The following is a 12,338-nucleotide window of genomic DNA, read 5'->3' as shown; positions in this document are numbered from 1 at the left end:
GTAAGCATGCATGTGTTTACGTTATTGGAGTGTCTCCAATGGTGGGGTTTGTGAATGGATATTTTTGTGTAGGAAGCAGCTAATAGCACAGTTGTAGCGAAGGTAAAGAAACATGAAAGAGCATGTGTTGCTAACCAACACTGTTTCGTCTCATTTGTCTTTGATACATTTGATTTTTTAGCGTCAGAAGTAGTTGAGTTGCTCGCTCAGAAGTGTGCACAAAGTAATGGGCAACAATGTGATGACAGTTGGACAACATATGTGTTTAAAAGGATTGGGTTTGCTATTCAGAAATGTCTTGCAGCTCAATTTGTTGCGCGTTTGGGGGCCCCCAAATTTTTTGTATGATTTATTTCAGAAATTTAATGAAATATATTATTTCTTTTAATAAAGAAACAATAGGCCGGATAACTGTAGGGTTGAATTTACTTTTGGCCATTTTGTGTGCTAAGAAAACAAGAAAGGACAGCAACTTTAGTAGAGTTAGAATAGATATCAAGGATATCGTGATATCTTAGAATCTATCACCGATAGATAAACTTGATCCACAATAAAAACGTTCGGAAGCTTCATCGAGACATCCAAGACTATGATGCACAGATACTCCTAAAATGTCATTGCACCCATATCGGTCGGGTACGAATACTTCTAAGATACTTCTAGAGTACTGGAATCCCTAAAATAGACCTGATCTGATTGTTCTACTCCATTGAAATGTAAATTGTTCTTAAAGCTTCAAATTGTATTGACTTTGACATGTGTTATAATAGTTTTTCACATGTTCCTGACTAACTTTACTCAAAGAACTACTAACATGATTTTAAAATATTCATATTAATTAGCCGCATATATGTACCATATATGCCGTACCCGTATTCAAATATTTCAAAAAAGCCATATTGTACCTGTACTAGTGTCGCCATACCCGTATCCGTGCATCATAGCTTGGAGATAATCATGATACTCCCTTCGAAGTTGTTGTTGGATTAGTATAGAAGAATCAAGTGTATATCAAGTAAATTAAACACAAATTCCTGGCCGAAAAAACAGGAATAGGACTTCCTAGATACAAGAAGTGTTAATTTCGTGAACAAGAGTTCAATTCAAATTCCTAACACAGACGACCGACTCCAAGTCCTAACTGAAAAAGCAGTCCTTCTCCAATTCGGAATCGCAACACAATATAAATATGCGATGGAGTTGAGCCTTTTCATAATAATTGTGTTTAGAGTTGTTTTCGATCTGCAAGAAAAGAAGAAGAACAAAAAAGCAGCAGCAGAAGAAGAAGAAGAAATATACAAAGCAGTGGTTCATCTCTGGAGACATGCTCCTGCGGCAACAAGGGTGATGGAGTTTCCAGTAGGGCAAGAACATTACGAGCTATACGAAGAAATAGGAAAGGGTGGTGCTGCAACAGTGTACCGTGCGTTGTGCAAACCTTTGAAGGAGACGGTTGCGATAAAGATTCTGGATTTTGATCATGAAGACCCCAACAAGGTTGCAAAAGAAGTTCGCCTTATGAAACTTGTCGACCACGTTAATGTTTTAAAAGCACAGTGTGCTTTTGTTATCGGCAATGATTTATGGGTTGTGATGCCGTTTATGGAAGCAGGATCGTTTCAACACATACTTAAGACAGCTTATAAAGACGGATTGCAAGACGAGGCGGTTATTCGTACTGTTCTATATGAGGCGTTGAAGGGTTTGGAGTATCTTCACGGGCAAGGGTGTATACATCGAGATGTCAAGGCTGGAAACATCTTAGTCGACTCACATGGAGCAATTAAGCTCGGAGATCTTGGTGTGTCTGCTTCTCTTTTTGATTCTGGTGATAGGCGACCCAAAAGAAATACAATAACAGGGACACCTTGCTGGATGGCGCCGGAGATCCTAGATATGGAAGAAGGGCATGGATACGACTTTAAAGCAGATATATGGTCCTTCGGCATCACAGCCATAGAGCTTGCCCATGGTCATGCTCCTTTCTCAGAGTATCCTCCTGTGAAACTGTTTCTTACAATCCTGACAGAAGATCCACCGCGTTTAGATGATATAAAAGACCAGAAGTTCTCAAAGCAATTTAAACAGATGATTGCTAAGTGCTTAGTAAAAGATCCATCAAAAAGACCTTCAGCAACAGCGCTTTTGAGGGATCGATTCTTTAAGAATCACAAGTCTAGTTGCGTACGAGCACTTGTGGAGAAGATTCCTTCTACTGTTGGGAAGATCCCGAAAACAGTGAAGGTGAACGTAGAACATATGCAAGCACCTAGTAATATTCAGGATGTGCAAAAGGAGGAGATATCGCATAATCAGTATGTAAGGGGAGTAAGCAACTGGAATTTTGATATCGAAGAACTGAAGGCACAGGCAGCCCTTATTGAGGACGAGGAGGAAAGTTTTTCTGCTGAAGCATCTTCAGAAAATGGCGACCAGGGAGACAAAGATATTAATGGCCGAAATCTCCAGCAAAATGGGCGATCGATCAACGTGATATCAGAAAACGCTGACTTAGACAAGGTACTCGGTTTTCATACCTGGTGTAGCAAAGGAGTTGCAGTGAGCTGCTAGAGGAAGCAACCACAAATCGGGATTTGGGAGCCTATTCTCCCATACTAGAACCGAATCCTCTTGCTTGTAATTGAAAAAGATCCTGTCCCCTCCATGACTAGAACCGAATCCTCTTGGTTGTAATTGAAAAAAGAACTACGTGTTAGCTTGATCCTGTCCCCGTTCCATGGTACGTAGGCAGCCCAGAAGTAACTTGGGTTCAGCACCAAATATATATAAAAAATAAAAAGTTCAATTCTGTGCAAATTTGTGAACATGTATAATTTCCTTTTGACACTTCTCTTTTTTACACTAACATATACAAATATTTTTTGTGTGTGGGCTGCAATTGATTCACATGTATAAATATAAAAAAACACTATTGATAAACATATCTGAGAAACTGACGTTGGGACCTTTGGATTAAAATCTTAAGAAACAGTACCGCATTACAACTAAACAAGAACTCTTCAAACTAAGCTGCAAATACTTCTGGCTACGGTTCTCATAAGTGTGAGGATCTTTAGAACAGCACACTGCAATGGTAACATAAACAAAAACAAAGGCCATTCTCAAGCAGTGCAACCCTATAACAGTTCCCAAACAATCATTTGGACTTCTTTCCTTGCTTCTTCTTGATGATTTCATCAACATACATGATACCTTTGCCTTTATAAACCTCAGGAGGTTTACAGCTGCGAACAGTAGCAGCAAACTGGTGCACCCTCTGTTTGTCTATCCCAGTGCAGCAAACTATGTTGGGTTTGAAACAGAACACGCGAACAGCTGGTGGAACACTCAGTTCCACCTCATGGCTGTAACCCAATTTCAAATACAATAGGCGGCCCTCTGACTCAGCTCTGGCTTTGAATCCAACCCCAACAATCTTTAGAAAGCGAAAGAATTTGGCTTCCATCTACAACCTTTGAACAGCACGCTTGCAACTTGCTGTACATGAAAAAGAGCGAAGGAAGAAAATATGTAGAAAATAAGCAAATTTAATGGTAGTGATATAACAAAATTCTTTACTGAGTCAACCACTTATCTATCTTTTGATTTATCAGCATTATTAGTATTATTACCTTAATTAGTAGAACTGGGTTTGATACCCACAAACCTCTCTTAATTTTAATAAAGAGAAACTATCACTCTTTTTTATTTTTATTTTTTTCTTCTGATAAAAAAAAACATGATCTGCATACTTGTCCATGTACTTACCAATAACCAATAAGAACTAAGAAGTAACCTTATTAATTGGGGTTAAATGTTCCACTCAAAGTTCTACTTTTGTTAATATCTACTTCACGCCTGCTTGGCAAGATTAGCTGCTATTAGGTAGACGCCATACAGCCACTAATAAAAAAAAATGACATTCTTATCTACGCTCTTCACTTGAATTTCTCCACAACATTATTCACCTCTACATTTAGAGGGGCAGAAAAAAGGCTGCTAAAAAGTCTGCAGCTTTACTAGATTTTTTTTTTCTAACTACGTTAACAAAACTCAGAGTGGCTATGCCACAATATAAAGATATACCGAAAGCTTTTAGGGAAATAAATAAATAAATAAATTCAGACCAATCACGACATCTAACCTAAGGAGATTCAATAACTAAAAATTTCTAAGTTGGCACTAACTCTCAATTTTTTTTGTTTTTGTTTTTGGAAATCTTGAGGAGTGGACTGCTTCGTCTTGACAATGTTTATATTAATGACAGAGAAATATTGCTTACCACAATGACACATCACATAAGCAAAATGTGAAATGGTGAAATGCAAAAAAGAGCAAATAAACAGACAACGATTTAGGCATTACAATCGCTTTCTAGATTAAGAGTGGGCCTTTCATTCTACCATTCTCTGTTAGTTATTTACCAAAATGTCAAATGGGCATTTCTTCAAACAACTAGCATGCACAGTAAAACAAAACAAAATAAAACCATATTAATATAAAATCTCAAATAATAGGATGGAGCTTACCCAATAGTTAGATGGACTCCCAAATTTGTTCTCTTTAATGACTCGGCTTCTTGGTTTTTAGAGTAGCCACTATACCCAGTGTTCTTGCAAAATGGAAAGACCTCTTTTTCTAATGGTGCAAAAAGATATTTGCACCCAATTAAAACTTTAAGTACACCCCTTTCATAACCTACGGGGTGCCACTTTTATTTTCAAAAACTCGATATGATATGTTTCGGAATTTCGTTTTGATATTTATGTTCCTAGTTCACGCAATCACCGAATGGTTCACCTATGCCGTGGTTCTACTTTGTAGATAGTTGAGTACAAGTTTTAGTAGCCTCTGAATGTAAGTAGGAGATACATACGTTGATAAGAACTTGACACTAATAATTAAATAAAACCTGATGAACATCAATTAACTGGAAAAATCGACAGGCTCGAAACACATCAGAGTTAATAATCAATTACATTGTTCTTAGTTTCAGTTTGTCAGCTTTTTCAGAAAATAAAAACCTAACTTAACAAAGTCAGAAGCCAAAAATGAAAGAAATGGGGGCACGAGGCGTTGTGTAACAGCTACAGGACTTCTTGTATTAGCTTTTCTGTGAGAGCTTTGGGTAGTCCCATTACGCTATCTGTAGTCCCTACCTACAAATAACAATCAATGGTTCTCTCTGTAAAGAAAATAGAAACAGTTATATATTCAAATGAAATTTCATAAACTAGTTACGTAATTTATTAAGTTACATGCTGTCAAGTTTTAACAACCTCTTAGACTGCCACAACCTCAAACGCAAAACCATCTGGCTTATCTAGATGCCATATATGAAACCCTACTTTGTTTTTAAATGTGATTCAAGACCAAAACAAAATGACTCTCTAATTCCTACTAGAAAGTAACTTCCTCCTCCAAATTCATAGGACCTAAACAGCTTTGATGAATACTTTACTCGGAAAAAAGATATGAAGTGATGAAGTTTCAGGTTAATGGTGAATGGTCTAACTGCAAAAGCATGTCTTGATGAGTCTGGTGCATGGTCATCGTTCCCACAACTGCTTCAATGATTAGTGAAGTATTATTGATATCGTCTAAATATACTAAAATAGTAAAATAACCTACCACTTCCTTAACAATGGGTAATATCAACGGATGTTCAATGATTAGGGCCCCAGCAACATTTAGCACAACCCCCTCTTCAATCTGCCCACAACAAGGAAGCCAAATATCTGCTTATATATGAAACAACCACAAAATCCAACAGCAAAAAGATGCCTTTTATTCTATTTACCAGCTTATCAGTGACTTCATCCGGTATGTCATGAAAATAAATCTGTAAGGCATCATCACAGAAGTTAATTCTCCAAATAAAATATTTATAAAACCTGTGGTAAATTAACAACATACGAGATTACATCAATGGATATCCTTATTTCCATAGACGAAAAAGCAGTTCATATTAGTTTTCAGTAAGAAATCGACTAGCTAGTATCAAAGCTTCAGGTAGAGGTAGTAAATTAAGATTTATACTTGATAAATTATGATAAATATATCTTTATTTCTTAATAACAAACTTTGGAAAGTCCGCAGAAAACAAAAATTTCAGTTGACGTTCCAGTACACTGCACACGTGATAATAAACTTTGTGTTTAGGTCCATACGGTCTGACCCATATATCTGTTTCAGTCAGCTGCGTAGAAGTAACTACCATAATAAATTAGCCAGGGACAAAAGCAGGACATCTCTTTAAAACGGGTTGCTTACAAAGCTTTTATCATAATCAACTTGCTTTCTGTTCCAAAAGCTTCATCAAGGCAAACACTTTTAAACTGGTCACCCATTGAACAGATTCAAAGTATGGTGCTAGTACTCTCTAAAGAGTCACAAAAAATGCTAGAGTATTCACAAGTGTACTTGCGGAAGTTGGTGTCATTCTGTGCCATCGAATACTACCTCAACTTTATCCCAACCTCCTTTTCTGATTCCCGTCTTCAGGTTGGTAATGAGTACAGATCCTACTGTTGCTGCATGTCCACTGGAGTAGCCTGCAATTGATGTTGCTATGAATAGTAAATTCAACTAACTTCATAATCTGGATAGTAAAAGGCACATGATTTAAACCTTTGATGAATTCACGCGCCTCTTCTTTGCTGGATGGTTTCTCCCTGATTACTCCATCGTAGACCACCACCTCCAGATCAAAATTAAGCAGTAAGCTATGGTATCAGGAAAAATATATTCAACAATAAAGAAGTAAATTTAAAAGAAGAAAAGCAAGAGCAAGGTCTTCAAAGTTCAAACAATACCAATTACCAGCATGCCATCTATGATCAGGATCGCGAAGGATGTCAGGTTGGTGACAAGCAGGGCAGCTAAGCGACTCAACATGCCAAAATATACCCTAAGTCTTAGAACTAATGATGTCACTAGTAACCTTCTCCCAGTCACTCACTCATACACTCATGCATGCAGGTGAGACTTATGGGATTCACATGAAGTCAAAGAGGAGGGAATGAGGGATAACAATCATCTCATTTTCATAATCGTTTTTGACCATCCCAAGAGTAGAATATATATAGGGATACCAGAGAGGACAACCAAATTCCTATCTGAAAACCCTCCGATTGGTTTGGCAGAATCCCAGCATTCATGCAACATACTGCACAGACATGGTAGGCATGTATACTGACAGTAATATAAAAAAATCAAAAAATAAAATAATAATAGTTTTTTTTAAGCTGTCTACCTAGAGAAAATACATCAAAAGAAAACTTTACTGTATAACTACATAGATAAATTAGTAACTGCCTGGCCGCAGGAGGACACGACGAACAAAACATACCAGAACGATGTAGAAGTTGGCTCCTTCTGCGGCAAGTGCCAACCAAAACATACCAGAACAATCTTTTATTCATTTTACCCATGTTTGAACTTTGAAGTGTTGACCAAAACAATATTTTCTTTTCTTTTTCCATGTTTGAAAGATCGGCATTACGAATGCACTTTCTTCATGGTAGAAAACCATAAAGGAAGTCTGCACGGGCTTAAGCACAAGTAAACATTAACTTGCCAAAATATCAGCCCTTTAGATCACTTACATGACTGCACATTTACTAATTAGGCATAAGGCCAATATTCAAACTTAAACATTTGTGTAAAACTCGATTGCAAGCACAAAAATTGATTTAAACTTTCTACAAGATAACAAAGATAAGCAAATATACAGTGTGACTAACTTTTTGGGTATAAAGCGCTTTTAACAAATTGCTTTTTTTGTAAAACAATTAATGCTTACAAGCTACATATTTAGATGTCACACACTAATCCATAGTTTTCTTTTCTAAGTTGCTAGGATGACATATAGAACACAATACATGCTCATACTTGTCAAATATAAATAATTAGTAAAATACTAAAAGCATTAGTAATACAAACATCTAAAGGCTTAGAAGCCTCCTTTTTTAGAGTGATACTAGTTGAAATTGAGAATTAATAAAACTTGGTTTGGAGAGTACTTTATGCAAGAACCCTAATTTGTCTTCCAGTGGCCATTGTTGAAGGCTTGAAGCTTCCACCTAGAATTCTAAATCAACACTATTCCAACTCACATGTCAATGCATTCACAATTCATCACGATAATATTTTAGTAAAGAACAGAATATTAGATAGTACTTGACAGTTGAAGCATCCACATAAACAGAATTGATATATAGATAGTACCAAAATTCCAAAAGTATGCCCAGGATATTTTCATTTAACCAAGCGTCTCCATTACATGGGCTCTAACAAAATCAACAGATTAAAAAAAAAAAAGGAAAGAGAAGGCATTGGGATCTACTTGGTCAGCAGTGATCAACAAACATGGCTCGGTGTCTTTTTCTTTCTCCTCAACAATTTGGAGCCTCGATATGATGGCTTCTGCCTGAGACAAAATTTTTGTTCAGATGACACAACAGACTGATTAAAATCTCTCCCTCTCTTCTCTCACACACACATTGTCCCACCACTAAGAAATAATTTATGGGGTCTAAGTGTGAGCATGGATGTAAGAAGCACATAAAGGAATAAGAAAGCGAAAAGGCACTAAATGGAGAAGGGACAAAAAAGAGGGAGGGAGTCTACAGTCCCCATTAGGACAACTGAGGGGGTGGGGGGACACATTTAAAAATAAATAAATAACTGAATAGATAATAAATCAAATCAATTAATAGTTTAAAACACAATCCATCAGAAACCTGACTCCATCAAATCAGTATCCTTTTTGTATTAGTCCGATCGCTAATGGCACCTTACAACATTTAAATTACATTGCAAGGGAATCAGAAACTGAAACAGTAGACCATAGCTTGCATCAAAAAGGATGTTTCCATATGACACTCTGTTGCACCCACATTCAAACACACTTGGATCAAGTCTGGGGGATAATTTGTGCATCATGTTCGCGTAGGTCTGTGTGCTAGACACCTCATACCCTTGACCAATCGTGTCATTGTTACATATGCCTGCTTATTCATTATGGTGGGTAGGAATGATGAGTAAAAGCATTTGGTGGTCATGTTTGTAATTAATTGGTAGATCTGGAAGCAAAGCAACTGTTGAAACAATTAACAATGACACCTGAGGCTGTAGTAGGTCTGAGGACGGAAATAGCAACTTCTGGACAATAAAACTAGAATTTTATCTTATAATGTGGTAAAGGTCCTGAATAAGTGAACAAGCAATTTATTAAATGACTAACAACGGCACCTTAGGCTCTATGAGGGCCCTGAGAGCAGAGATCCATTTTTTGACATTAAAAGTAGACTTCACATTTAAATGTGATATAGTTCGCAAATAAGTAAACAAGCACGTTACATATAACTAATTCCAAACTAAACGAGACTAAACTGGGAGATGGTGTAACTGAGTAAAGAGCCCGGACCTCTGCTTACTGCAGTCTATCGTTTCGACAATGAACATGCAGAATGTCCCATTTTTGTTTAAATGTTTCACAGATATGTTAATGACAGTTTCTGTATGGTAGAAAGATTAAAATTGCATTTACACTCATCACTACACATATCACAGTACCTAAAGCATCAGTATTCAAAAGCTTCAAATTATTTATACAAGTAATTCAGGGCATTGTGTTTCTTGGTTTACACATTATGCAGAAACAGCAGCAATAGAAACAACAAGATAATAACTCGTAATGACCCAACGTGTATGAGAACAAAACTTTCAGACAATTCCATATTATCATCTTATGTGTCCAATAAACCTTAACTACTGATCTTATGGTTCCAGCATTATGGACCCTGCACTGACACGTGTGACCTAAGGAAACAATGTTCATTCAGCATCTAGCATGTAAAACCTAAGCCTGAGGTTAGGACTTAGGAGACAAGATGTTGGATTAAGTCGCTTTTGCCAGAACCAGAGCATCCTTCGTACATAGATGGCATCACATGGTATTGGGTGTTACACAACTATCATAATAAATAATAAACACATTGAAAGATAGATATATACTGTATCGGCAGTTATCAAAAGTGTATATTTGTCATCCTGATCAGGGAGATTGGTATTTTGAAGCATTGACATGATAGCATCCGCCTGTTAAAATTTCATTCAGTAGAGTTAAGGGACCTAAACTGAATTGCTATTTGTGAAACTGAAACATGAACCCAAGCATGAGAAGTGAAAATGAGAACTGAGCGAAAAAAATGGAAAAAGTGAAATGAGAAGGGTCTGACTAGCTAAAACTTGGCATTGTTTTATACTTTATCAGCTTATCATGTAAAACCCTGGTGCATTTAAGCAACCCTGATAAAAAGGATAAAGGTAAAAGAATTTATAATCAGGTAACAAATTAGAAAGCATTGAAAACTGATGAAATACTACTTAGTAAACTCTGATAATTACAATTTTGCTATTGGTTCTTCTTTGTTTTACAATCTACATAAAAACCTAATCTCAAAATAACCTTTCTTTTAAAAGTGAAACTGTTCTTAACCTTCAGAGGTTAAAACAAAACTACCAAAGTTGGGATTTTCGGGATGTAAGTAAATGATCAAATAAGCGATATTCTATTAAAGACTTGCCTATCAAATTATTTTTTTCATGTAACACTATTGACATGGATTCTAAACCCTCATTATTTCATCACAAGAATTGGATAGTCGTGAAATATAATGTCCTGTAAAAGGGGCTAGCACAGTACACGAAACTCCCACGAAAGTGGGATTTGGGACTCAGATGTATGCAGCCTTACCGCCGCATGTTTAAGCGATTGGAATCCATGACCTCCAGGACATTGGGGGGCAACATTACCGTTGACCTCATGTACAATTCAGAAGGATATATTACAGAGATTGAATACCTAGCTTATTTGTGAGCACTGAATAAACAAATTTCACACCCGGGTTCCACCAATATACGAGATGTACATAATGCAAGTTTGCAGAAGGAGATATTCATCATATAACTATTAATTAATTCCCCGGCTCCCCGCACTTAATATCGAATTCAGCCAATTAAGTTGGGAGATAGAACAACTAATTCTCAAACTCTTAACAGCAACCTCTTAACAGTTGACAATAAACAATGGTAAAAAATGCTCTCTTTGTTTTTGGTTTCAAATAGAAAGAGTCTGACCTTTGCTTCAGCTAGGGCCATAACCAGCTCTTCTGGTTTTTCCATCCGAATACCTTTTTCATCTATATCTGCAGTCTAAAACCAAACTCTAGTTAACTTCCAAAATAAACAAGAGATAAAACAGGGTATTGTAGATAGATAGCACACCATGATTTCAAATTTGTATCCCATCTCACTTAATATTTGTCTTCGTGCCATTGACGAAGATCCCAAAATTATCTGTGTGAAAAAAGAAAATGAAACGTTAAAAAACAACAAACTTTAGGTAACTAATAATGTTGAAGAATATGGAAAGAAAAAAGAAATTAAACATTTACTGCATTTTATTAAAGAAAAAAACACGCCATATTATATTTCAAAAATAATATACAAAGTAATCTAAAAGCCCGCAAAATTAGTAGCCTCCCCTTTAATATCAGACCGCTGAGCCAACCTACAAAACCCATATTTCTCCAAAATGTATCTGAATTCTGAATCACTATCATGTCCTCTTGTTTTAAGTAAGCTAAGGAGTCTGACGAATAACCAACAAGAGGGAGAGTCCCATTTGGCATAATAAGTAATCTTTAATATGGTTTATTTTAGATAAGGGATAAGAATGGCCTAACCTTGAATGGAGGAGATTCTGAAGACATCTTAATAATAATATTGCGGCTGCTCTTTTGGTTGGGAAGATTTTTATTAGATGCCAGACTTGTACAACTACTTCGTCCGAGGAAGAGACTGGTCATCCCTAAAATGCTGGAAGACATTAAATAATAATATTACGTATTATTATTCCGCACTATCTTTGGGTGAGTTTATTCTTTTTTTATTTTTTATTTTTTTGAAAAAAAATGGACTTTTTGTTCCGTTAACTAATTTGCTGTTTTTATCAATTTAGGACAATATATATTTAAGCAAATTGGGGCATGACCTTTCTTTTTTTTTAACAGTTTGGGCCATTCAGTTACTTCACATGTGTCAAGGATGAAGTGCACATCTAATCACCGGTGGCGTGGCACCGAAATTTCACATACGTTGAAATATAATTCCCAAATTCATACAGAAATCCCTAATTCCCAAATTCTTAAATTAAAAAAACCTAATTAAACCCCAATCCCCAAATTTTCAAATCAAACAACTAATTAAGTATCGGTATTTGTCTCTACTGAAGTGCTAGAATATTATTAGTTCTTGCAAAAGCCTTGAAA

At 36.3% G+C, this 12,338-nt stretch overlaps 3 protein-coding genes across 9 annotated transcripts; 1 reads left to right on the top strand and 2 right to left on the bottom strand.

The window, feature by feature from the left end:
• Positions 1–1,066: 1,066 nt before the first annotated feature.
• On the top strand, positions 1,067–2,606 carry LOC147502896 (uncharacterized). Its single transcript, XM_086607725.1, has one exon. It carries the CDS (start codon positions 1,195–1,197, stop codon positions 2,569–2,571), a length of 1,377 nt encoding a protein of 458 aa, XP_086463851.1. The 5' UTR covers positions 1,067–1,194; the 3' UTR covers positions 2,572–2,606.
• Positions 2,607–2,944: 338 nt separating this feature from the next.
• LOC147502895 (large ribosomal subunit protein uL6m-like) lies at positions 2,945–4,669 on the bottom strand. The gene is made up of 2 exons (XM_086607724.1): positions 4,530–4,669; positions 2,945–3,498 (listed from the first exon to the last, which is right to left on the bottom strand). The coding sequence occupies exon 2, from the start codon at positions 3,464–3,466 to the stop codon at positions 3,158–3,160; it is 309 nt and encodes a 102-aa protein (XP_086463850.1). The 5' UTR covers positions 3,467–3,498; positions 4,530–4,669; the 3' UTR covers positions 2,945–3,157.
• Positions 4,670–4,901: 232 nt separating this feature from the next.
• On the bottom strand, positions 4,902–12,031 carry LOC147502894 (Maf-like protein). 7 transcript variants are annotated; one of them, XM_086607717.1, is made up of 10 exons: positions 11,754–12,004; positions 11,293–11,364; positions 11,146–11,220; positions 10,021–10,104; positions 8,348–8,431; positions 6,631–6,700; positions 6,463–6,554; positions 5,801–5,842; positions 5,632–5,712; positions 4,902–5,159 (listed from the first exon to the last, which is right to left on the bottom strand). In XM_086607717.1, the coding sequence occupies exons 1-10, from the start codon at positions 11,895–11,897 to the stop codon at positions 5,088–5,090; spliced, it is 816 nt and encodes a 271-aa protein (XP_086463843.1). In that variant the 5' UTR covers positions 11,898–12,004; the 3' UTR covers positions 4,902–5,087. The 7 variants fall into 7 exon arrangements, with proteins under 7 accessions (XP_086463843.1, XP_086463848.1, XP_086463849.1 ...); XM_086607718.1 differs by having other exon boundaries at positions 5,047–5,185; XM_086607722.1 differs by lacking the exon at positions 10,021–10,104 and having other exon boundaries at positions 11,754–12,031.
• Positions 12,032–12,338: the final 307 nt, after the last annotated feature.

Source organism: Coptis chinensis, chromosome 4 (genome assembly GCF_015680905.1).
Source record: "Coptis chinensis isolate HL-2020 chromosome 4, ASM1568090v1, whole genome shotgun sequence".
Classification (NCBI taxonomy): Eukaryota; Viridiplantae; Streptophyta; class Magnoliopsida; order Ranunculales; family Ranunculaceae; genus Coptis; species Coptis chinensis.
Note: the sequence above shows the minus strand (reverse complement) of the source record. Positions and strands in the feature narration are given on the sequence as shown.